Source organism: Sphaeramia orbicularis, chromosome 10 (assembly GCF_902148855.1).
Source record: "Sphaeramia orbicularis chromosome 10, fSphaOr1.1, whole genome shotgun sequence".
Classification (NCBI taxonomy): Eukaryota; Metazoa; Chordata; class Actinopteri; order Kurtiformes; family Apogonidae; genus Sphaeramia; species Sphaeramia orbicularis.
In genome coordinates this window covers 21,167,532-21,195,447 of record NC_043966.1, presented here as the reverse complement: position 1 = coordinate 21,195,447, position 27,916 = coordinate 21,167,532, and the positions used below count along the sequence as shown (strand labels likewise).

The 27,916-nt window shown below is 37.7% G+C and overlaps 1 protein-coding gene across 2 annotated transcripts in view; it reads right to left on the bottom strand.

The window, feature by feature from the left end:
• diaph2 (diaphanous-related formin 2) overlaps nt 1-27,916 on the bottom strand; it is a 428,253-nt gene that overhangs the window by 375,854 nt on the left and 24,483 nt on the right. For both annotated transcript variants that reach the window (XM_030144879.1, XM_030144880.1), the window contains exons 5-6: nt 27,764-27,868; nt 23,199-23,219 (exon numbers count right to left, since the gene is read on the bottom strand). In XM_030144879.1, the coding sequence (XP_030000739.1) occupies nt 23,199-23,219; nt 27,764-27,868 (126 nt within the window). The remainder of the gene's footprint in view (nt 1-23,198; nt 23,220-27,763; nt 27,869-27,916) is intronic.

Genomic DNA, 27,916 nt, shown 5'->3' with positions numbered 1-27,916 from the left:
GCTAGCCCTAAACAAACATCTACCTGCCTCTTACTCACTCGCTCTCACAGAGAGCCTCATCCATCTAAGCCAATAGCAAAGGTCTTCATTACAGGGTATGTGGTGAAAAGGTTCAGGAAGGTTTGTCCTTATTGATGGTGTCTCCATTGTCTTTTCCTCATTGAAAAAAGCAGTCCTCACAGTAATTACCTTCTCTACCTCCCTCCTTCATGGTCAAGTCACAGCTAGTTTTAGGTCTTTACAAAGGCAATTAGCTCAACAGAAAAAGAATCTCACTACAAGTTCCCCTAGAGTGAATAATAAGTAGCAATGAAAAAAGTAATACATTATGCTTCAGACAACATAATGAGTATAAAGCCAGCTGAGGCAAAAAAAGAAAGGCAATTACATACAGTATTTATATTTTTATATATATATGTATACAGTATAAGCATTTGTATTTTTGTGAACAGGTACAAAGTCAGAAGCAAATATACAGAGCAAAGCAAAAGCATTACACGGCAAACCCAAGAGTACGGCAATAAATGGAGGGAGACAAACAGCCAAACCGGCATTAAGCCAGTGCAAGCACACCTGAGCACTATTTAAGACAACTGTGGCAGAAACCTCATCTTCATTGAGTTAATTAGCAGCACGCCACAGTCAGCATCTCAGGGTGTGGGTAGGAGGACCTGAGGGAGAGCAGACTGTCTTTGTGTCGATTGGAGTAAATGGCTGGCCTCCCTGATGAGCTCCCATCAGCCCTTAGAGCCTCCTGCAGTCACGTCCCACTTGATGGTAATTATTTGGAAGGCAAGCACTTGGCAAAAGTCATTATTTAGATTTGAGGGTTGATTTACTAATCCTAGTGCAAATTACCATCACGGCCACAAAATTCGGCATCACCGCATGTTTTCAATTTAGTGAGGTATTTAATAATACTGATGTTGTAAATGAGCATAGGAGCAGTTTAGTTAATTTGAATGCACTGTAACTAATTAAGACTTGATGCTGAGCAGTTAAGGACATTTCTTGCACAAACTACAAAACATCTGAGAATAATCATATTTTTCAGACAATGAAAAATGTGTATTTAAAGCAATATTATTAAAATCGAAAAGAAATGCAACAGCATTTAACCCATTTCCAATCTGATCTACAAAATCAGACAGTCAGCTATTTCTGTCTCTGGCATTTACTTTTTCTTAGTACAAAAAAAACAGCAGTTAAAATATATAATATTTGACACTTTCTTATTCTAGACTTAAATCACAACTGACCCTGAAGTAAACTTTGGTAATGGTATCTGTGGTTATGTGTTTACATTTTCATTTCTTAATTCCACAATTTGCAGTTTTGCACATCAGACTTGACTGCAACAGCTATAATTATTTTTAGTGTCTCTTTATATTTTATTCATAAATGATTCCATGTAAACTTCTAGACAACCCAGTAACAAATGTGCAAATTCTGTCTCATTAGCACCTTAATTGACTAGGTTAATCAGCCTGTCGTGGCAGTCATGAACATCTGTAAGAAAAACATCTCACAATGTTAACAACATGTAAGATTGTGTAACATCTTACAAAATTAAGGTCACACACTAGATGCCATGTATTCAACTGCACACCATTTGGAATGCCACGTTATGTTTCCTAAGCTTGTCAATTAGACAGCTTGGTTTCGAAACCTGATATGGTAATCTTAAGTGTCAAAAGCATGAGCCACCCTCAAACTGTCAGTGCCTGATGGCTTTACACTTGTTGTTACGTGACTGTGAGTGACACAACTGAAAGCTGCCAGTGTGTGTTTGTCACCCCAGCAGGTACAAAAAAGGAATGTCACAGGAACTGCAAAATTAACCACAATTATGCTTTATAAGAGTACAAGTCTGTATTTTTAAAGTGGTTTATGCTAATATTTTGGATTCAGTTACACTAAGCAGACTGGTGTACAAACATACATTTTTGATCTCTTGGTTTAGGTTTTTGCCTGCTCCAGATGGCTCATCCCTCAGTTAGTTGATCCTCATTCCATTTAAAAGCACAATATCTCAGGAACATCAAAGATTTGGCACAAACATCCATTTAGACCCAACCAAAAAAGACTTTGGTAACTAAAGGTCAATGTTTCCGTGACCTTACAAAACATATTTTTCATCATAACTCAAGAATTCATACAACAGAATCACCCGAAATGACATAGGTTCATATACATACATAACAGTATGAAGTGAGGCAGTGGTTACCGTTTACACCCAGAAGGTCAAAGGTCAGTTTCACTATGGTCTCAAAATGATAAACAATTTTTTTCCACATTATTTAACATCATCCTAAAAAGCATGTAAAAAAAAAAAAAAAATCTCTTTTTATTCTACAACATCAGGTTGTATCAATCCATTTTCTTTGTTTTTTCATTACAAGGATAGTGGACACATTAGAATGATCTGACCATTTTTGTCACTAATACTAGTTTGTATGTTTGGGTTAAATCCATATTTGAGTATGATCAGAAATCTATGCATTTTCCTTGATAAACAAGGAATTAAATTAAATTACAAAAGCGCCTGCTGTCCAAAGTAATTACAATATGACATTGTAACTAATGCTGCATTATTAGTGTGTTGATCAATTAGTTTATAGATGTTTATCTATATTTGTAATAGGTAATCAATCTTCACAAAAAATTCCTATACTCTGAAAATTTTGAACTTTTCAAAGGTGATTATAACAAAAACTACGTGTGAAAGAACATTGTAAAAAAAAAAAATAAGGCAGAAAATTTAAGCTATACATATTCACATTATAAAGCCTTGGCTTTTGTCAATTTATTTCATGTGTAAGCCTAGTGTTTGGGGTGGATATGAAATCTTTGAAATCGTTTTTCAGCGGTGCCAGTTTTACGGCAGCAGATGGTTAGCACATCACAGGACTGTGTTGCCAATTTATCCGCCTGGCATCACTATGGTGAAAGTCAGAAGAAAGCGCCAGAGTCCCATTTGGGAGTACTCTGAATAAGACTGTCTTAGATAAGAACAAGTGACTTGTATTGGAAGGTGATGAAATATCTGGAATATTTCATCGTGAGATTCGAATCTCCAAGTTCACTGGAAAACTTCAGACAGGAAGGCTAACCATGCTTACCTTGACTTTCTCAGCCAAGGATCTTTGTAGTTGTTTGTGGAGAGCTATTCATCTCTCTTGAATGAAGCCATGTTTTAAAGATAACGTGGCCGCACTTGAGAACCCTTGGCCTTCAGTCCATGCCAGGGTTTCTCAACCTTTTTTGAACCCCCACCCCGCTGACGGACCTCAATCCATCCTCAATCCGGGCTTCAATACATAATTCTACAAGTAACGCGACGGACCTGTATGTGGAGGACATGTCGATAAAGCTTTGAGAAAGTGAAAGTGAACTCCCCTCACTTTATCATTAACTATCTGCTGCCCCCCAAAATTTGTGACCAGTTGATAACCACTGGTTCACACCAAAGTTTTTGCACATACAGACGGACGAAGGGACAAACAGACGACAAACTGATGACAATACCCTGCGGCAAGGTCCAAGGGTAAAAATGGCATAAAGTTTTACTACAAAACCTTTTTGAATCTTGCCTCTGACTAATACTCCATATTATGAAGACTAAAACTACCAGGATTAGACGAAGTCGAACAACATATGAGGCATTTTACAAAAAAAAGATTCATTAAACTAGTGCATCCACTTGAAAACATCTTTCAGCAAGAGCTGTCACCCCTTAAAATCAACTTAAATGAAAAACAAAGAGTCATAACAAAATGAAGTAACAACTACCAAAAAAAATCATTCCAACCTTGAAGTGAATTCAGTTCTTTTGACAAGTTTGCCATGACCATTTGCCATGAGAAAGGATTTCAACAAAAGAGTATTAGATAGGTCTGAGAAATAACCTATCCTACTTGAGAATTACAGGGTGAAAAAAGACGTACAGGGTTTTGGCAGGTATCAGCAAATCTACTTTAATGCTTTTTAATGCCATTTTTAATGCCACTTTAAACAAATTTAATGCCCATGTCCAACTGCAGATACAGTTTTCTATATAGTTTTAAGACGGTTTACCAGCGGCAGGCTTTAACCAGGTTCTGAATAGTTCCTCCTCCAATCACTTGAGCTGAAACTTGCATTTTCCAATTTTTCCGACATTTGCTAATATTCCTCCTGCTCTTTCGCCACAGCATGAGCACGCTCACAGCACGTTGCATTCCAAGCACCTGGTGTTGTGATTTCGTGTATCAGCCATAAACAATAGCCAATTAAAGGGTTTGGCCTATCAATCATCACACTATACTTCCGACCGAAATTCTAAAATGTTTATATAATCAAAATAAATCATGAATAACAATGCTTTTTTCCATTAAGTGTATTCAATGTTTTAATGCCTCTGGACATCAAATTTAATGCTTTTTAATGCCATTTAAGGCCTAAAATTTCACAAATTCTATTTAATGACTTTTAATGTTTTTTAATGACCTGAAGAAACCCTGTTATACACTGATCAACATATTTGTGTTCTGTATATGTGGGTGATCTAAGCCATAGTAAGTTAGTTATTCCTAAGTGATGCATCATACAATAATATGGTAGTTGGATAAATGGAAAGACAGCCCCACACAGTCACAGGAGGGGGTAGGACAGAGAAACGGGATCAGGATGAAGAGAAAGAAAGGGAAAAAGAGTAGAAAACCCCTCAGGAATTGCAACGCACAGACTACTATTTATAGAGGCGGGACTAGAGCTGGAGAATGACATCTACTCACCCCTGCAACACAACCTAACAACTCAAAACACATGCATATTGATAGACGTTTGGAATCAATTTCCCTCTTATCCTTTTAAAGATTGATTTTCACTTTTCTGCTACATTGACTTTATTATCTTTTCCATACACAATTAATAGCTACAAGTTATAATCCACATTCCTGCAGTGGTTTTACAGAAACAGAGGGAGCAAGCAAGGGTGAAGTACTGGTGTGGTTCAAGGTGCAGAATATATGGCAGACAAGGAGACAAGCAAGACTCAATCTATATCTGTTAATGAACCTCCAGAGCTACATGGAAGCTGTTGACAGCAAACAAACCACACTGGGTACAAGCTTTTTCTGAGCTTAGAGTGAAAGTATAGTGACAGATGACAACAAGTTGTGCCTGTGCCATAACATATAAAAACATTTATATAGAGCATCAGTCTGTCCTGTGGCATCTGTCACAACATCACAACCTGGTGCAGTGCAACATGCAGGAAACTCTGATGCTTCAACAGTTGCCTGCTGCTTAATAAATTTATCTCACTAAACTTGAAGGCTATAGCACTAGCACAGGTTAAGGTACTGATTAACAAGATGACTGGTGTATATGAGATATTAATAAAGCCTGTAAATGGTCTGATATGAGTGAAAGAGTGCTATCTTCCACATGCAGATACAACAATGAAGACATGTTCCAACCTTATTTTCAAACAGTCTACTTATGGCTGAAAGTCAAGCAAATATAAACAGAATATACAGTCGCGGAAAAAATTATTAGACCATGAAAAGTCATCAAAAACAATGGTTATGCAATCAAGTTCTAACTCCTGTGTGTCTCATGTGACTAAAACAGACAGAAAAGAAAACATGTAACGCCTAAAAGCACTGTTTTTGGCAGTACAATGCCATAGCTATACAGTAGATGTAAGAACTTACGTGATTTTGGTTTTTATCAAGAAAACATGGAAAATGACTAGATATCAACTCTTAAATTAAACTCTTACGAGTTTTTTTTGTTGTTATCATTATATTTGTCCAAACAAACGTACCTTTAGTTTTACCAGGCATTAAAATGAACAAGAAATTGAAGAAAACAAGGGTGGTCTAATATTTTTTTCCACGACTGTATGTGCCATTATATATGTTAAAACCATTCTGAAGTTGAACGTACTTTATGTGCTTTTTGAATGCCTCTTACACATTTTATTTTGTGGCCTCATGCTTTCCAGGGCTAGCTGATTCTGCTATTGTAACCCAAGATGGATGTTGATATATGACACATTATAAAATCAGTCTACACAGCATACTGTACTTAAGTATAGTTGCTCTTGTCGACCATCATTACATCCAAAATAGTGGTGAGCTACGGGCTTTGGTGTGCGTCTGCACTTTCCAAATGCCTTTCTAGTTCATTCTGCATTTAAAAACCATAGCACAAGCCACAGGACAAGAGTCCTCAGAACCACAAATTCTTATGTTGAATAAGCAGCACATTATCATTACCATCATTCATTGTGCTGACTCATGATTGTAATTGCTGTCATTAACAAGCATAAAATCAAGGTGAGTAGACATGAAGTCAAAAACACAAAGGCAGTTTGTATTGACGAAGTGAAGACGTGGCTCACATAACAACACTAAGCTATATGTTTTAGAGAAAAACACCAGAGGCAGAAGACACTTTTAGAGTTCATCATTCACCGTTGTTTTGAACAAGTCTGGTACTGGAGAAACAATATGCTTAATTTTTTAAAGGTATCTTCGGCTTATATAAAATTCTAACGAGCTCATTTCACATCATACTGCTGACTCAAGGCCATCACAAGTGTTTTGGGTAACATGCAAATACCCCTGAATGAAATAATGGAATATGCTTAATCATTACACAACTCCCTAAAGCTTTAATCCACTCAGACTCAAATGCTGATTATAATGGGGCTACTGAAATTACAGGTGTGTCTGCTGTAGGACCTGCTTATTGCCAGGACGGCAGTGTGTGATGTTAGTGGTTAAAGGATGTCACTGTGGAAGGAGTGCGTTAAGAAGCTTAGCACTGCAAGCGGATCCACCTAGCCGGGCCCTGCTGGCTGTTGCTGGGCCCACCTGACTCCCTCACTCATCCTCCTCCAGCAGTGGGACTAATCCACACAAAAGGGGTAGGAACCTGGCTGACAACTCTTGTCTATGGGCAGGCAGCTGCACTACATGAAACATTTGAAACCAAAATAAAGAAAATATCATTAACAGGAAAGGGAAAACACATTATATAGGTCTAATATCACACAAATGATACTGTGCTTCAAATAGGTAGCATGAAAAACACCTATTGGGTTTAACTTTATAGTCCCAGACGCAGTTCAGTATTAGTTTTATGGCATAATGTAATATTTGTATGTACTTGAATAATAAACAGCAGGTTAATTATACAGTCATCACCAAGTCGGATGTTTCAAACTAGAGCCACATCTGATCAATAAATGACGGCTGCCAATGGAGTTTATTTTCATTTTGCTTTGATATTTTATTTTCTCATTAATTAATGGAACATAGAGAATGAGGCAGGGGTGTAGGTATAGAGGGGGATGCAACAGATTATGTTGAGTAGCATGTGGTCCCTTAGTCCCATAATGGCCTGTGAGCTTTGCTTTTGGGGACTTGTAAGCTTTTTCATGTGAAAATGAAGCTTCGGGCGATTCCGCTGTGTATCAATCAGTGTGACTGAGGTTTGAAGATGCATGAAACAAACCAGTGGGGAAGGGTAGGGGGGGTCAGCAGTTTTTCCCAAAGCACGGGGGTCAGCAAAAATACAGTACAATACTTCTCTTTCCTTGTTGACATGCGTAAAGCTTTGTATCTACAAACCTGGTCCATCTGTTTTACCTGCAACATCTTTGTTTTTTCCATAACCCAAAACTCAAATTCATGTTTTCAGTGAAGAGCAGCAGCTATAATCATGATAAGAAAAAAAATAAAAAATAAAACAAAAAAAACACTGGTAACTAATTGGCATAGTTTAAATGATTTTGTAGGAAGTTTTCACGACTTTAAGGAACTTAGTAAATTTCTGTTTGGGTAAATAAATTTGCCTAAAATATGTGAACAAATTAACTAAAATTGGTTGAGGTAGAAATGTTAATTGGACAAATATAGAGAAAATTGTGAGTACATTACAGAACAAATCTCATTTGTATCTGCATCCCTGCAATAAATACATAAATAACCTCTGACCCAAAAGAATCACAGGCTCAAAATATAAGGTTAAACAATATAATTACTTTAATTTCAATTCTCAGATTTTTTTTTATTGCACATTATTGTTTGTTGGTTTGACTATCAGCATGACTACACACCATATCACAGCACCAGTTTGCAAGAAACTTAGTAGAAGGGTAAGGCATGGGCCAAGGACAAACCTATTCAACTCTAGAGTGGAACAAAAAAGAAAAAAAAGAAAGAAAAGAGCTGTGAAAAAATATAAAACTCTCAAAAGATATAAAAAGAAGAGAGCAGGAGGATTCAGCAGAGGAGGATTCAGGAATTTCATTTTCACTTTTTCTAAATGTTATGAGATAGGAAGTACAGGACTGTGGGGCTTTAACTGAAATATGCACTTTACCAAGTGCCGTTCTACTAAAAATAAAGCTGAACATCAGTTAACACCCAGTATTGGCCGTGTTGAGTGACATCAGCTAACAGCTAATAAGATGACAATTAACCAGTGGCAGAGGTCGATGTTAATCTCTTCTGCTGTTTGCAAAGGAATGCTCCGTTAAAGCCCCTGTACTTCCCATCTTATAACGTTTAGAAAAAGTGAAAAAAAAATTCCTGAAACCTCCTCTGCTGAATCCTCCTGCTGTCTTCTAGGTTACCTAAATGTGTGCTTATTCAAAGACAGTGTAATGAAGGCCAGGAAGAAATGGAAAAACAATATCAGTGTCAGTATCGCTTATCAGCATTGGTATTTTGTGTATATATTTTTTAACGTTGCTCAAGATTTCACAGTCATTGCATCTGTACTTTATAGTCTCCACTTAATGACACAGACTGTGGCTGCCCACCTTATTCTATTTTGCTCCTCCATAGTCGTTTTAACAAGCTGAAAATACTGTAGAGCTCACTTTTTAAAGTTTCACTTTTAACCCTGTAGCAGTATAAATTAATTTTAAAAAGAATTTGGGGTGGTCTGCTAATGTCACACTGAACAGTAATGAAAATGAGAATCTCCAAAAAATATTTTACACATACATACTCGCACATTTATCTCTGCTAACATTACACACCTCCTTAAACTGTCAAATACATAACAGAACAAAGAACAGAGCCAGACCCTCAACTCCCAGCCTCTGAACCAAGCCACGATGGAGTAATAAACACGTCAGTGAAGTAATCTTAGTATTAATGTTGGCAGTAGAGCATTACTGTTGCTTGTTGTTTATTTTCTAACTAGTCAACATTAGGTGCTTTAATAGTGAACTGAGACGCTTCTCCAAAGACAGACCAGCAAGCTAATAAACTCCGTAAGATTAATAATGCATGTCTTTTGAGGAATGTAGATGGTTTCCACAGTGAATCGGATATCAGATAATCAGCAAGATGTTTTTTATGTGAATCTATATGTTTGTTACAGTTACAAAACTGGCTCCATTCTTGCTATGATTCTGCTCATCCTCTCACTGTACGTAAAGCAGAGCTGTCAACTCTGACAATAGCCATTTATTTTCTCATACAGTGAAAAATAACTTAATTGATAACAGATAACTGCAAAATGATGACACTGACAACACATGCCGAGATTAGACAGACCAACACATGGAAGCACATGAAGTGAAACTTAATCACCATGGTAACAAAAACGCTCTGTGCCTGCCTGCTGCGATGCCTGAGCAAAGTCAAGAATACCATGAAATATAAAAATATGATATATCTTTACATTTTTGGTAAATAATTTTATATTTTCAGTTTAATCCATTAAAAAGAATCTAAAATGAAAAGGTTGATCATCTGATGTTTTATTTAAGCATCCCCCACCACATCCCTGCACAACTTTGTGGTAAACACTGTTTATACATGCAACAGTACATAAATATGAAATCAAGACCAGGTAGATCAAATGTTAGCGGAAACAAAATTATCGGAAAAACACCACTCATTTCAATGCATTTAAAAACGATTCTGGACTTAAAAGCGCTTTACAGAATTCAGTGTCATAATATTTGTTTCATGTTGAACTATCAGGCATACATCAGTGATGGAGGTGAAGGGAAAAATGAAAGAGGAACTTAAGTGATTAAACTAGTGCACACAAAATACTTGTGCTAACCATGCATGACGAATGGGTCTCAAACCTAAAGTGAGGGCATTGTCTTTAATCAGAGGGTAATTTATTGACTCCCATTTACAAAGCCATAATACTAGTGATCAAGCCCTTCAACCGTAAAATGCAATAAACTAGGGAAGTGTTTTGTGAACAAAGGCAAATAGCAAGGCCCCACACATCATTATGTTCTGTTCATATCCCATTAGATTAGTTTCAAATGGGTTTTAGGTTAAGGAAGCCATGTCATATACAGTCAGGGTCAGGGGAGAAAATGTCAAATCATCATTACATGTTTTTAATCCTCTGAATATTTTCAACTCCACCATATCAACCAGAGGCTAAGCTAAGTTGTTGCACTTTGCGTCGTAATAACTTCATTTTGCTGAAATGTTCACACTGGAAAAAATAAATGTCATGTTATATACAGTTGACTAGGCACACTCCATCCATAACAGCAGAAATGTTGCTTTGATTCTCTTTCTAAAGAGCAAGCTGTTATTGCAGCTAGCCACTATCATCTTTCTCCAAAAGTGTAAGCAATTGATGAGCACGTTGTTAGAAGAAAAGCACACCTAGCTGGCGTAAGAAGAAAGATCTTACAAGAAATGGCATATACACATTCCACCTTACCTGAAGCAGAAAATTGTCTGGCAGTGAATGGGGGAAAGATGTGGCTATGTTCTTTTCCCACTGCATTTTCACAAGTTATTTCTCTCTCAATGGAGGCACAAATACTTGTCCATCAGGGAGAACAAAGCCATGTAATTGGCTGCTTCCCCACTTGAGCCCCAGATAGCACAGTGTTAATAACAAACTGATGAGAAATTCATTAGGGCTCCAAATAAAAACAATCTCTCCTCGATAAGAGGCGAGTACATTATAATTAAACTGATGCCTCTCCGTTTTCATTAGGCCTTGGAGCCTGAAAACCTGAAGACAAAACCACTGAGATGGATGCAATTAAACCTTATTGTTTTACTACACATTTGAGTCTGAAGTATAAAAACAATGGCGCTAAGTTAATGTAATAGGTGTTCATGCAGCAGGAGAAAGAAACTGCCCAAGAGTCATGTGGGAAACTAACTGACCACAGAGACACACTGTGGTGCAGGAGGCAGCTCTACGCTGTAAAGGGAGGGAAAAAGTCAGGATTAGTTACACTGCGGACTGCTGAGAGGGAGGGACAAGCTGGAGAATGCATAATATTAAACTGTCTCCCTGTTATTTTGCTTGAGTTTTCATTACTTTCTCCATCTTTTCATCTTTATCCAATCTTACTTTGAACATTCTGTATTTCTCTAGATTTCCTACCTTCTTCTCAACACCCAAAATGAAATGGGCAATGGCTCAATGACTTCACAGAAATCTGAGATGGCCAGCTTCAAGTCAGACAGAGAGGGGAAACAAAAGGATGAGGCGCACACATTTCTGTGTACTTCCGTGCTCTGAAGTTGTTGTGGCAGGGGAGGGAACTGCTTGTATCTCTGCTGTCAGCAATACCCTGGCAAAGCCTTGTCTGTCCACAAAGCTACTCAAACCAGGACCAAAGTGTGAGCTCAGGACTCAAATTCCTCTTCTCCTCCTGTCACAACACCGTCATATCCGTGTAGCAAAAAACAGAGTCACAATCTGGTGTATGTAAAGATGCATGCATGTGTGCTAATACCAATCAAAAATGAACATACAAACACGTACAAAATAAAAGCCTTGAGAGTAGAATAATCTGAATGAGACCACTCGGCAACACCAGTGACTCTGAATACCGTATGGTATTTTGAATAGATGTTTTGAATTTAAAAGCACACAATGCCAAATATCCTTGCCGCTGCTTGCTTTATCCTTGCTTTCACAGGCAAGGTAACAGGTAGAAAAACTGATAGCCTTCACTCTTTCAAACTAGAACATAATGTGAAGCAAACAGAAGTGTGGCTTAAACTCAGTGCACCCATGCATAAATAAAAGTCATTATGAACAGTGATATTCTTAGTGAACTGTGCACACTTCTAGCCGGATGAACAACAAATAATGGGTGACTTTACACTGTCTGTAACTATCAAATAGCACTGTAACATGTCAGTTTTGTTCCCCACTTGCTGGTATGTGAGTCTCCATGAATAGAGAAAATGGCACCACACTTTAACCATCGGCTAAACATATGGATGGGTGCAGCTACTGTGGTTTGACCTCAGGGAAACAGGGAGCAAGCAGGTCACACTAATGTGGACCAATAATCTCTCTCAGAGTCATTAGGATGATCAATGCCATTCTAATGAGATAACATCTGGAACAAAGGACCCTAATATGAGACAGCTGCTGAGCTAATTGGGAGAACATTCAACGATGTTAACTAATGCTACAGCCATTGTGCCCAGGTTTCGGACCCCACCCTGTTAACATCCAAAATACAACATGTTGAATATTTCATACTTCCTCTAATGACTAATTATGGCACTGTTATATCAGTGGTAATGCATGAGAGCGAGAGAGACAGAAATACCACAACATCTCAGCTTGACATGAATGCTTATTGAGCGGCACTAAATTGTTCAATTATGGAGAAAATCTGTTTTGAGGTAACCTTTCAGCTTATTAAATAAGCTATAAATCAATCTTTGGGGCAGAATGAGTGGCTGGCTCTTAATGAGTGAACGTGTCTAATCTCTCACGGTTTCCTTTTTCCTCTCTTTGCATGAGTGTGTATGTAGAACTAGGAACATACTATAAGCCAAAATGCTAAACTAATTTGAAAGATTTGAAAAATTACAGTGCAGAAATGTTTGACACTACTTCCAACTTTAAGCTGTATGTTGAAGATTTGACTGACTGAATGCAAGTGGTTCTAGAGGACAAGAACTCAAAAATTGGGAACAATGAAGTCCACCTCCAAACACTGACTACGCAGGATCCAATTAGCCATGAGTATAATGGAAACCAGCACCAAAGAGGAACTTTGTAATAGTGTCTGTAAAAGTGTCTGCACAAGTCTTTGGTAATTGTGAACAAATATAATTACTATGAACAAAGGACACTGCTGGTCTAATATGAGTTTAAACATCATTTCATTGTTAGACCACAAAGCATTAATTAAATATAATAAGAGACAGAATGAAAAACTTTCAAAATTTCCAAACAGCAGAGATTCTCCAGCCCCCAGGCTGAATGTCTAGTGGTAGCTCAGCAGATTGTCTCTTTAACTTTACATTTTACAAATTTAATGACTCTGTTTGTGAGGGTTACATTAAAATACAAACTGACAAGCAGAGAAGACCATTTTAAATCATGCAGTGTACTGCATTGCAGCATTTTTGCACTTACTTCACAATCAAGTTGCTTTAAATCCTTTTAAACCTGACACAGATATGTTGAAATAGTATTTGATTTTCCCTTTTAGAAGTAAAAAATTATCTTGAAGTAAGACAGGAGCAAATCATTTAGCTGTGCATTTTCACCCTTAAAATATCATGACAAAGTTAAAAAAAAAAAAAAAAGTGGTGCCAGGCACAACAAACCACACATATAGCACATATTTAATTAAGGTAAGTGGGAAGATTTTGTAAAAATCATTAAAAATTTCAACTTTGACCTACCTTTCCCAAAATGTACTAACATCTATTCTAGATCACTGGCAATCTATAAACTCAATTTGGTATGAATTAAACCATCATTTTTGCTCCTAAAGTGTTAACAAACAAACAAACAAACAAACAAACCGAACAAAAAACAACATCCCTTGCCTCCCCTTTGGGGGATGGGGTAAAAAGATATATTGTTCCTTGTATTTACATGGCTTCTTTCTCATTCAAACACCACACTGACATCGGTTGTACTTAAATGCAAAAAAAAAAAAAATAATGAAAATAATAATCACTGCTCTGATTCCTTTAATTTTGCTTTATATGAAGTCTTGAGCATGTATGAAGTGAGTATAGTAACACCAGAAAAGTACATTAATATGGGTGGTTAGGGAAATAGGAAGAAATACCATGAAGTCTGAGCGTAGTCAACACTGCAACAGCACAATTCCTCTGAGAGAACGACAATGTGAGCTCCCAACTAACAGTAATTGGTTTTAAAATAATAGAATTCATTACAGTTATGGCGCTTGTTCAGAAATGCAAACAGGGGAAGAAAAAACATTCACTAGAGACTTGGGCTGAACTGCTTCACTAAAAACCATGGGGAGATGAAAGGCATAATTCAAATGACAATTTTAGAACCCTTAGTTCATTTATATCAGAAGCTCAGAAGATGTTGCCGGCATAATAACATCAAGATTTTTTTCTCTATTCTTTTGTTCTACTTGCAGGGCATAGAAGGAACTTTTTCCCTCTCAATTTCATTCTTTTGTGGTGGCAAATTCCTCCTCCTCACACAGAGACATGTGAGGTGACACACAAACAATCTAGCAAACAACACCCGTTGGCAGCACAGACAGCCAACTGAAAGCTAACATGGGAAATCTTGACAGGAAAGAAGAAAAACACCTCACACATGACACTGAATTTGCTGCTTGTCTTATTAAATGACTGTGTAATTATACACATCAGGGGTCTTCATTGTAAGGTCCTGTGTTTTTATCACATCCTGTAGCAGACTATGTTTGATTCAAGGCCGGCCTCTCAGGTGTGAAAAAGACATTCATGCAATTGACATTAGAAAGATCATCTCTCAAGACCACTCGGGACATAAAGAGACAGGTCAGCCATCTCAACATGATTGGATGTCACCTCACATGCTGGGTCTATAGCCAACATCAAGGACATCACCATTTGGAACACTATACATCTGCCATCAAATCAGCCTCAGGTCAATATCTAGTAATTGGTCCCATTCTAAAGAAATGCTTGATACATTTGAACACCTTTTGATAAACCAAAAAGCCTTTACAACATTTGAGAAAATAACAGTAGAGGTAGATTTTTTTTTTCCTTTTGCTTCATGTTACTCACCTTTATTTAGCACAGTACATGAAGAAGAACAACAGCACCATATGGCTGTGCATTAAAAATTGATAAGGTATGTTAGTGAGGGCACCTGAGCTGAATGACAAGGTGGAAGAAGTTGAAATACAATGCACACCATTGTCAAGGAAAAAAGATGTGTGTTGTTGCACCCCTCTGTCATCAGTGTCTTTGCTAGAAAACAAACTGGACCATAAACGAAAGCCATATCCAACTGAGTTCATGTCTCAGCAGAACACAAGCCCAAGTTGTGTCAAGAGAACAAGATGTCATTTAGTAGATATGGCGTGTATCCAGAAAACAGAGTTAGGCCTGGTGTTCAAGACTCTGTGTGAAAGCATTTTCAATAGAATACAGAAAAAAGATTAAGACAGTCATGTGGTTTTGGGCTGTTAGCATAATGCATATGAGAGGTGTACAGAAAGCCACAAAGTGTGCCACAAAGACAGTAATGTTATAACAAGATTTGTTATGTTGGTGTGGGAATACACTGTTGATTCATTATTGTGGGACTGGTCCAATAAATAACACAGATATAGTCATATTAGAGGTCATGCACAATAGGTCATTCCAGGAGCAGGAATGGTAAGGCTTCCTCACTGGATATGCAAGTGAAACACACAAAAGTTTGGATTCACAAAAAGTTGGCTGCCTTCCACAATGTCACAGACAGTGTTGCTTTTGAATCTGTGAACAGGCCCGATGATAAAGATACGTCTCTTTTTTTATCCTTATTTTTCCTTCCTTGGTAAGAGTATTGATCTGAAATGACAGACCAATTTGAATGCTGTTGTACCATTTCACACAAATCCCTCTTGTAAGGATCAGATGTCCAAAAAAAACCGTATCAGTGGCACACATAGTATTATGTTACGTAGGCATGAGAGAAACCCATTAGGTCAATTCCATAGCAACAATATGGCTTATCAGTCCCTGTGTGGTGCACTGACGATCAAATTCAATGGCCAACCGCTGCCACCAAGTGCTGGCCTTCAGTACTACAATACTGACTGGAGAACTGCAGGTGCTGATGCCTCTATCTGAATACTGGAGGACAATGACCATGCATAAACCAGCTTCTGTGAGTGATACACTCTTAAGTCAAATAAAACCAGGGCCCAAGGCCATCAGCAGAGTTGTAAAACATCCATAAAACCGCTAAACACTATTCAAACACCAGTATTTGTTTTAATACAGGACAAGAAAGGTGACACACAATGGAAGGTAGGTGAAGCGTGTGGTTTATAAAAAGCTCTGACTACTTTCTTACCCAGCTCATTCATGATAATTTCCTGTCTTTTTAATTTTTGCCACATTATCCTTCATCCAAGTCTTAACAGCCTAAATCTTTATATATGAAACTGGCTATTTCACTCACACAAATTCATTCATTTACTTGGGAAAGTCAACCAACCCAATACTGCTGATAAACAGGTAAAAAGTCATACAGCTTGAAGCCTGCCATTTTAGAGCTGTAGCTCATTTCTCCTGAGCACCCTTAGAAAAGAAACTGCAAGCCAGACAATAACACAGCGAGTGATCTGGCCTTGATCATGTCACCAATCACTACAGCAGAGAGCTGTCTGGGGAATTGGTGAGAACCTGGCTGTTGATGAGGCGATTATGTGGCTTTACTCTTGTGCGTCCAAGTATGACAGCACTATGAAAGCATGGTAGCTGATAGTCCGAGACTATACCTTGTTAGCACTCTGTTGTGCTGAGTGGACTAGTTGGCTGAATAGTAAGGCACTCCCACAGGACCTGGTGGGCTTATTGCAAGAGTTGAGGGGGATTATAAACAGGCCATCAGTGTAACTCTATCCAAACTTGACAGCTACAACAACTTTGTCTTCTACTCTTCTGGTCCCTGTCAACAGCTGTCTCCTTTTACTCTTTGTCCTCAAACCACGCACTGTGACTGATGTGAAACGAGGACATTCAACAAGACTGCTGTGGACAGTGCCACATATTAACATCATGTAAGTCTACATTTGGAAAAAAAAGGAGAAATGCACAAAGAGTCTGGCAAGTTTGTAAACAAAAGTGCAATATCAAATCACCCACTGGAAAAAGTTCTATGCAAATCTTGACATACGAGTCCTTATTTCACAGGGATCACATCTAGAAAAAGCAGACAACTCATCAACAAAAGCAAATAACTTACTAAATATGCACAGTTGTGGAGAAAGATATCAAAGAGCTAAAGAAGCAAATAAAGAAATGTGATGTGACTGGAGGAGCAGGCAACCATAAAACATGGGGATACACAGAATTTCACAGCTGTGTGAACAGTTAAAGCAGATGCGATGGGAAGTGATGGTGGATGCATACAGAGAGGCGGGTTGTAAAAATACGCTATAAAGTTTATGGGGCCTAATGCGGCCCTGCAGGAGCCTCCTGCCGAGCTGAGCATGCCGACAATGCCATTGAGAGTGTGACAGAGCTGTGGGGGAGAGATGTACAACTGAGAGCATAGCCAGTATTCACAAGCTCCATCACTGGTGTGAGGATGTGCATACAGTACATAAAATTCACATATATGCAATCAACTGAACTAAGAATCCCATTTTTCTCCCTCCCTATCTCTAAAACACTCTTTCATACCCCACCTCTCCTGAGCAATTCTAAATCTAAGATGTAATATCTAAGTCTACTGCACTACACAGACAAAAAACGGTGCAACTTTCCACATGTGCGACCCTACAACCATGAACACACACCAACACAAATAGACTATAAAGCACAGCCTCTGCTATATTCAGAATAACCATACTGTGACCACTTTAGTTTTTCATGTTCCCTTCAAAATAACAAGATCTACCTCCCCTTGTGATTGAAGAGGAAAGATTGTTTCTGCCTTTGAAAAGACATATGTTGTATAGGACAGGAGATGTATTAGAAGAGAAAGAATAGAAAGAAAAGGTAGTACAGAAGAAAGGAGTAAAAACATGAAATGAAAAGTGAAGTTTTTCTTAATCACAGCGTTGACTTTAACCCTCGCACACATCACACCCTAAGCCTTTATTTCTATTTTCCTATAAAGATCAATCCAAACATGAATTCTGACAAGTAACCAAGAAAAGTACACTGCTCACATATGCTGTATGTACAATATGTCAACCATAAATTCATATTTACATGAAAAAATGCAATCCATGGCATTACAGTATAACTTCATCATTAACTAAATCCATTACTTATGTTTTATTAAGCAAAATAACATTTCTATTCTTTGAGACAACATTTTCAATTTTTAACTCAAGTGAAAAGGATTTACACAGCACACAAGTGGCTGCAATGCTTTTGAGACTTCCTACTGGCATCCAATTCCAACCAGTGTTGTTTGCTGACTTAAAAGCTCAAGCATTAATGAAATGGTTGCCATATTTTACTTCTGTGTGCAATCAAATTTAAAGGCAAACTATGAAGCGTGTCTCAGTTGTGTTTCTAAAGAGAGCTGTTGAAATTTGCCCTGTCCCCTCCACTGGAGTAACAAGGTGGCCGAATAAGTAATGACAGTGAGAAAAAGATACAGCAAATTATAGTTATTTTCTAATTTACAGGGGTGATCCTGCTCTAAAGCTCTCATAAATAAGAGATGTCTGTATTTGTGGTTTGCCAGAATTCTGTCACTCAGACAGAACTGCAGTCGGTCTAAGAATACTGAAGAAAGAAGAGCAGCCTTGCTCTAATTCTGTTTCACTGTCACAAGCTGCACAATGATATTAACATCGATGGACTTGGACACTGCCAAAAATCCAGGCCTCAAGAAACATCCTAAACACAGAAAAATAACAGGAAAATAGAAAATACAGAAAGAGAGCGAGATCTCTCCCCATCGACATGTAGGTCGGAAAGGTGCAAGTAGATTGCATGGCATTAAAAAATAGATATTAGCCTATGGGATAACTGACATTGTTGAGTACACTCCTGCTGGGATTCGAACCCCAGTCTCCCGCATCAAAGTCATGATATATAGTGGAGGTAGATCATTTTGTCTTAATCATTTTAAAAGTAGTTCACAAGCTGAAGAAGTGTGGGCACCCCTGGCATACGCTCTTGAGACCCAGCAATGCATTTTTGTCCTCTGTAGTAGGCAAGAGTTTCACAGCTTTACTTTAAAAAAAAAAAGTCCACTGAAAAAGACATTATATTTAAAACAAAATGTATCTGGAAAAACTGTTGCATCATGCTGTTTCCAATTAAGGTAATTATTTAATGTAAAACGCTGAAAATGTTTACTTACTGGGTCTCAGGAGGATAGAGGTATTATCAGTGCATGAGTCTACAATTTTTTCTAGTTACATGCTACATGGTTTGCCTTTACAGTATGTATTTATTTGACATGTACTCAGATATAGATGTAAATACTCTGTACACAGGAACTGTACAGTTCCCTTGGCTTAACATAACCCCCGGAGTTTGTCACAAATGGCACTACAGAGAAAATATTTTATTCAGCAGGTGACTTATCTTACACAGAATATATCACAGCCTCTAGAGCATGAATGTATTAGTCTACATCATGTCTAGTGACAAACGGGAATGAAAAGAAAATTTCAATGTGATTATCAATACAGAAGAAATGTATACCTCAGTATATTACAAGGCAAATATTTGACATTCATTAAAATGAGAAACTCCAGGTTTGCAGCCGCACAATTCTCCAGTAGTTTGTCAAATAAATTGTTCCATATCACTCAAAGACAACTTTTTATGTCTATCAGATAAACTCTAAAAGATGCTTTAAGCCAATCAAAGAAAGATCTTATTCAAACAGTACCCTCCAGAGCATGTTTCCTTGATCTTAATTTAAGATAGAATCTATGGTGAACACTGGCTCAGGGCATAGGAGGCACACACTATTGATTAATTTTTCATTGCGGTTCTTTTAAAGCACCAAGGACATGTGCCACATCAAATCTGCTCAACCCTCAGCACCCAGTTTAATAGCTCGCTTGAAACAAAAAGTCTTGTGAGGCATGTGGTTTTAAAAGGTAAAGAGGGGAATGAAGGAAGGAGGCTGCCTTGATTTCCTTTCAGACTCGCTTTATTTCATTATTTTTTTTAAGGTCCTTCGTAAGCTCTCCTGGCACAGTGAACAAGTACTTGATTGGAGTTAAAGACGAGCCAGATGTCTACATCTCCTCATATCACTGAAAATCTCTTTCTGTCTCCCTTAGTTTTCAGCTGGATACTTCTGGATACAATCCTCTGACCTGATCTATAACTACCCATTCACTGGTGACTCACTTCTATTGCATTTTACAGTACAACCACAGTAGTTAATCAACCGACAAAAATCAACCAGTCAAGTCTAAAAAAACCTCGGGATTGAAAAAGTCCAGAAAATATGGTAAGTATCTGATCAAAAATATAAGGTATTTTCTTCACTTTGAGCCAACATCTGTTTGATTCATTAAAATATGTACTGGTTACAATTTCTTAAATAAGCTTAAATAATCCCTGACAAGTTCTCCCGTACTCTCATATTTCATGTCTGTCTTTTGGCTGTACTCATACCAACAGATGTACATACAGATACACAACCATACAAACTATCACCAACAGTCACACAGAATCCATTACATATTGGAGAAGATCCATTAAAAAGGGACACAGGCTGAACATGTTTTTGGCTTTCTTTAATATTGGATTGCTTGAGCTTGACTTATAAGATGAAGGACTACCAACCTTGGCAGAGGTCTAGGCTCTCTGAGTGTCCTTCTACAGTAGTTCCCAGTGTCTCAGCAGCAGTATTGAAGCTGCAGAGCTTGTCAATAAGAGTGCAGAAAGACAGAGGTCTGCTTTCACCATAACTGCAGGAGTCAGTGATGGACCATTACAACATGGCCCTTGACTTGTGGCATAAATCAGGTCGATCTTTACAAAGTCTAACTATACAGCCATCATAATGGTCAGTGGGGCAGCGAAAAGAAGAGGTGCCTGGCTCGTCTGCTCAAGCCTACCTGCAGGCATCCAGGTACATGTGCTGCTTATATTCCCTTCAGGCTTGCTTAAGGAGATGGAGAGAATATAAGACTTAGCAGTGTTGCACACTTGCACATCGGTTTGACTGGATTAAAGCAAATTCAGACAGTCCTCTATTCACACCTCTTTTTCTACTGGGAGAGGGGCAAGTGCCAGAGAGATTTCATGCCTGAGACAGAGGAGTTACAGTTGTGTGTTCCCTATAGACAATCTTAACCAACACTTTCCTTCTAGCACATCTGAAAGCGCTCTATCCCACAGAAGCACGCTGACAGCGTGAAAATGGGAATCTGCCAGCAAAGCAGGGAGCTAACTGTAGGCCATGATCGGCTAACCAGGCTAAATGCCCTCCCTGTTTCTTTTCTCCTTCAATGGAGCTTTAAGAGTGACAGCTCACAGCTTTCACTGCACTAGTCATTTGAAGCTACTGCTCTGATGATTACCATGAGGGTCGCTGAGGTTAGAGGTTAACAGATTTTTAAGGGCCAATACAGTAACAATAGTTTGGAGCAGAAAAAGCCCAATAGTCAATTAATAACCCAGTATTATCTCTGCCTCTTCCCCAAAAAAGGAGAGACTGAAATCAGATTATTCAAGTATGAAATGAATCCTTCACTTTATCAAAAAATGAATGTTTAAACTAAACCATGGTAATAAATACTTACAAAGAACACATCCAAATGATTAATCATCTAACTGACAATAAAAATCTAGTAGGGAAATTTTTCATTTAAATTTTGAGCTATTATTTTACATCAAAGTCAGTATTGCCAGTTTAGAAGCTTAAGACTAGCTATCAGCCATCATTGGCACTAACATTTGCCAAACCAATTAATTTTTCTGTTTTTTACCAAGGTAAGATCATATACCTCAGAACACTTGATAACCAGAGCTTCTGGCACTTTTTCAACAGAGTTTGCAGAACTTCCAAAAGTAAACTACCCTATCCACACACATAGGAGTCCGGCCAAAACCTCCATCTTCCCAATCAATACAAAATTTCTGTAAAATGCCTCAAAGCACAAAGTTGTCCTTAGAGCCTGTGCCCCAATGATGCCATGTCACAATGCGCTGATTTACCTTGTGTGGTCCTATTGAGTGCAGTTTTTTTAATCCTTACAAAGCTCTCAAAAAGCACAAAATCCCATTTAAAGTGACCACTTAAGACCTGCAACAACAGGTAACTGAGTATTTCAGCTATTTTGTTATTGTTGTTTTTTTTAAGCAACTAAACCCAATATACTAAATGTTTAAAAAAAGATATCACAAAACATCATATAATGTAATGCAATATTATGGGATTGTTTAAGATTTGTGGTTTTTTACCATGTAATGAAAGGAAGGCATATTTCTAGTCAGTGTGCATCCATATGGGCCTCTTGTTTACTTTAAGGTGGGGAAAGTAAAGTGGCATCAATATAAAAAAGAAAAGCCTACACTTGTAAAAACACAAACTTGTGGCTTAATTCCTTTTTCTAACAGAGACAGGGTTATTGACAGTAAATATTCATATATAGCGATGACAAGTACTGCAAAATTAATGTAACCTAATATTTTTGACCAAGACAGAAAAATGTGCTAATCTCTACTATTGTAGTTGAGCATTTTTCTCTGTATTTAAAATTTGTGAGTCAAAGTCTTATTAAGTTATATGTATTCTCAATATGTATTCCATCTCTTAGAAAGAATAAGCTCTGCTGAAATCATCTACATGCAATATGTTCCAATAAACAGATTAGATTGCAGATTATGAGTGTTTGTGCAAAAGCCATTGCTCTTTTTTGGTATTACAATATTCAAATGCTAATAGGTGTTTGACTGGAGTTTTAAAAGAGAAAGAGTAAAAAGCAACAGAAATCTTTCCCAGTTCATTTTCAGGCAGTATAATTTCAAAATCCTTCATTTGAAAGTGCTACCATTTACATGCCAGAATTGTGTTAGCAATTTATAGCCTTTCAGAATTACAGCCCATTAGCAATATCAGGGCCGAAAATAAAAATCCGAGCCATAAAAATGACCTCACTCACACAGTTGGGAACATGCTCCTCCACATCCACTCAGTAGAGGGATGTGTGTGTCTGTGTGTCTGTGTGTGTTTAGGGGGTGAATGAAGACATACAAAGAAAGAACAAGATTCAGAAGCCAAATAAATAATGGGCTACTTACCGCAACTTTGCTCCCAGTTATCTGCATGCAGCGATCAGCGTAGAAGGTTAATGTGCAAAAAGACACAAACAGCACAATCATTAGTAGGCCAAAGAATCCTCTCAATTACACGTTGAGGCATCAGCGCAATTTGTGTGACATCACAAACATCCTTCACACAATTATAGCACACACTGTAGCCCTACATTTTCAATAGCCAACCTTTACAATTATAAGCACATACTTAAGAAAATGTCTGTTTAGCAGCTGCAATTTCCTTTTTTTTTTTTTAAATTAATAATATATTGGTGAAAAAATATGATTAAATGAAACAAGGTAAAAAAAAAAAAAAAAACAGACACGTATTCCAAGTTTGCATTGATAAAATAATATCAACATGCACAATAAGTGGCAAAAACAACTGTGGAAGTGTTGAATCCAGGTGTTAAGACATGCTTGTTTTCACACAGGGGATCCATTAAATGATTAAATGGCTAAAATATGATTGTCCTTGTAAGTGAATGATGGGTATAGATTTACAGATTAACCCTCCCCAAAAAAAGGAACACAAGACATTGTGGACAAAGAGGTTACACAAGTCTCACTGAGCTAAAATCAATCAACTGCCATTAACGTTGGGCTTCAGGTGTCAAATTTGTGTGGCAGAGCTACCTTGAGCTCATGCAGTCAGCACGATTCCTGGAGTTTAACCTTGTTATCTGTCAATAGTGGCAGGTGGCAGAAATGTTTTTTATTACTGCAACCGTGGGACTTGTTTCACAGTAGGAGGGTGTCTGTCACAAACTACACATATTTTAATCTGTGGTTGAGCTCTTCTTTCTCAGCCGTGCTGTATGTTTCTGGAGAAATGTGTTTTTGACTGCAGGAAGTAACCCCCCGCCTTCCTCTCTCCCCGTTTTCCTTCTCTCACATTTGTCTCTCTCCTTCCATCTCTTCTAATCTCACTTTCCATTTCTTTTATTGTCACTCTCAAACTCTCCAAGTCTGTGGCCATTTGTTGCTTGATTTACCCTCTCCATCCCTCTACCAAGAGTTTATGACAACCATAAAGTCGGTTTTACACATGCCACCACCTGATCATGCACATAAGACTTTTTAAATCATACGGTGTATCTACAGTTTCCTTGCTCTCTGGTGAATTCAGCATGTCAGTGTCTAATACTGGGGAATATCTTACACTGTATGAATACTGCAGACTAGACACATTGAAATGAGTCACATTAAACTTTGATATTTTCCACAGATGTTGATGCCTGAAGTACAGGATACTTGTTTTTAAGTAGTGTTTTGGAGCAGCCGACCTCAAGAACAGACACTATCTTGAGTCTGCACAGACACCGTTAAGGGAGGAGCTTGAGGGGGAGCAGCACAGTTTTACTGAAAACAAGTTTGTATATTAAACACACTGTGACACCTTGGTCTCACTAAACAGGGGCAAAACTCAAGCAAGAAATATAGCCCCAACCAACAGTTTAAGTAATGTTAAGATATTAATACCTGGTGCGATTTGATACTAAGCACCTCTTTCACTAATTTATGACTAAACCACAAAGTTATAGCACAAGTGTAGCCATTACTTATCTTGTTTTTATATTTTTATACATTTTGATATACAACGAAGTGTCATAAACAGCCATCAGTACCATAAAACAGGCCCACATCATATAATGCCCTGTAACTAGAAGAAGGTGGCACACTGATGGTCACATCAAATGAATAATTGAATACAAGTGAAATAATAATCCTGAACAGCTCCCCCTTATAAGATCCTGCCATCACACCCTTCCTGCATCTGAGACACAATAAAACAAATTGACACAGTAAAATATTCACTGTCAATAGAGAAGTCAATCTCAGGCAATAAGTGATTGTCTTGTTGTAAAAGGAATTTTGGCAGCTGGAATGATGTTGGCACACTTTGATAGAGAGAAGAAAAACCAAGATATTAAGTGAGATAGAAAGCAAATGTTCATGCAAAGCTGATGGCCAAGGACGTCCACAGACATACTCCTGCAGAAGCGGAGCTAGATTCCATTAAAACACAGCTCATATTCAAATGAACAGGGTCAATGTAAAATTCTCCCTCGAAAGACATTCCATTATTAGTTGGTAGTTTTCTGCCAGACTCCTGCTGAGGCACCCTGGTAGAATATGGAAGTGTTCTCAGTCTTGCATGGTGATAGAGTAGTAGAGAGGTAGCAAATCACAAGGGAAGGAAAAAGGGAAAGAAATCTTTGACTGTCTTTTGAATGGCATATTTTACAAGAGTAAACAAACTAATAATCAGAAGATTCTTATATTAGATATAGTGTCATGCCAGATGGCTTTACAGAAAGAGTCTATATGGCATTAAACAATGCCAAGAAAAATATTGTTATTCGAGAATTTCAAGTTATTCAAGGAAGTTGCACATTTCATTTGTGAAGCTCTTTTTGATCTTCAATTGAGTGCAAACAGAAACAAGAGAAATGCCACACAATGCTGGGCTATGTTCCCTCCAGCAGTAAAATTTATGGATTTAAGCCTACACCTTCTGCACAGTTTCAACAAGTACACATACTCTAACTTAGCTCTAAATGGTTACAATCAGTCAGATAATGCACATGGCCAAGTGGCAACAAAGTGATGGATAATGATGATATTAATTAATCATTACAAAAGGAAAATGGCAAAAAATCTATATCTTGTCTCATCATGATTGCATATAACCCAGAGGAATGAAGTAAATACATGTGTGAAGCCCCTTTAAAGCCCCCCACACTGCTTTCTCACAACGCAGCAGACATCTATGATAGAAAAAGATGAATTCATATTAACAGCCAAGGCACCACAGCAACAAAGACACCCCAACAAGCCCAAGATGCACCACTCCTTTTCACTGCAGCGTAATCTTCCACTTGTGTATATCACAAAGCATGCTCATCAGGAACCACACACAATATTAGGCTCAGATAATGACTCTGGAAACAAATTTCGTGGGAGGTTTTTTTAACACATACACACATGAAAACATTTTTACACCTGAAAAAAATAGTCACAGAAATAGCTTTGAACAAGTCAAACCTAGCAATCGAAAAAAGTATAAAGGCTATTTAAGACACGCAGCTAAGTGAATACTGAATCTGGGCTATGCATGATAATGGTCGGCTGGTGTGCCTCTACAAGATTCTCTGATTTTTATAGATTTTCTTTTATCATATTTATCAGAAGCATCATAAATTACAAAATTCTTTTCATATTTCACTTTTCAAAAACATCTGTGAAATAATAAATAATTTTTTTATGATATTATAACAAAAGAAATACAAAGATCAACCAGCACAATTAAGGTAGATTCTTTGCTGACTGAAACTTGATTTTACAAAAATAATTTCACTGTATAGTTAATGTTTTGTTGCAGCTAATCTAATGTTCTAAATACAATATTATTAAAAGCAAACAAATAAGTCTCCCTGTTGTTTTTTCAGTGGTTACAGGTGTTCTGGTGTAGCTATAAGTGAACTTACGTGAAGGCACAGATACATCATCACTGATTCCCAACCATCCCCCTCCTTCATCTGTATTAAATGTGATAGCAGGGTGCTGACAGACATCACATTTTGTCTTCTGTCCTTTGACTACACAGATTACGTTATTAATTTGAATAAAATATCAGTGCTCACAAAGCATAATGGGCCCTGTGAGGAAATCAATCATGCTGGATAATCATCATTATCAATAATGCCAGTTAATTACCATAACAATGAGGAAGGCAATAAATGGTGGTGTCAAGACAGAGCTACCAGGTTCAGGAAGCAATGGGGACAGAAATCACTTTTTTCCTCTGTTCCAATATAATAAGTTTCACCTCATAAGGTTTGTAACTTCAAAAAAAAGGACACAAGAATTCTATCCAAATTTATGAATTAATATCAAGAGTAATTACTTCTGAGTGGTGTTTTTTTTTATGAGGAAAAAGAACCAGATTTTGAAATATTCTACCAGATGGAGTACAATTATTTTTCATAATCTCAATATAAAGCAGTAAAGCATTAAAGTCTCATAATCTGTTTCTTATTATTTAGAAAAAACCATGAAACCACATGCAATAACTAATCTACACTTTGTGCTTCTTACAGTCATAATTCGACTGAACAAATATTCTAACTAATCCTTTATTATTTATCAAATGATGACACAGCGCACGGGCATCAATGGGCCAAAAACATTCACATGCAAGAAAACACCTGGACAACCAACACCTGACATGCAAGCACAAAATTGGACAAGCAGTGACCATTTTTTAATAGCCTACCACGGCCGATTGCACTACAACAAGAAAAAAAAAATGAAGGGTAAATTGAAAAAGGGTATCAAAGATCTGAGGATCAGGCATGAAGAGTGAACAACAGAATCAGTGCATTGGAAAAGATGACGAAGTAAGCAACAAAGCAGAGAATCAGGTTAAATTCATAGGAAAAAGTAGTGCGGTGTGTCGTTATGATTCAGCCTAACTACTATGATTATACAGTGAGCGTTCTATAATCAATAACAGATACAGTAGTCTGCTTTATTGTGGCACTTACAGATTTGGCAGTGGCTGAGATGTACTGGACCACCATCTCCCGTTTGGTGCTTAGGTCTTTTCCACGCAGCGGAGCTTTGCGTTCCTCATTCAGGTTCATGTCCTCCTACATACAAAGACACCACGAGAAGAAATTAAATGTAATAACGGAGAA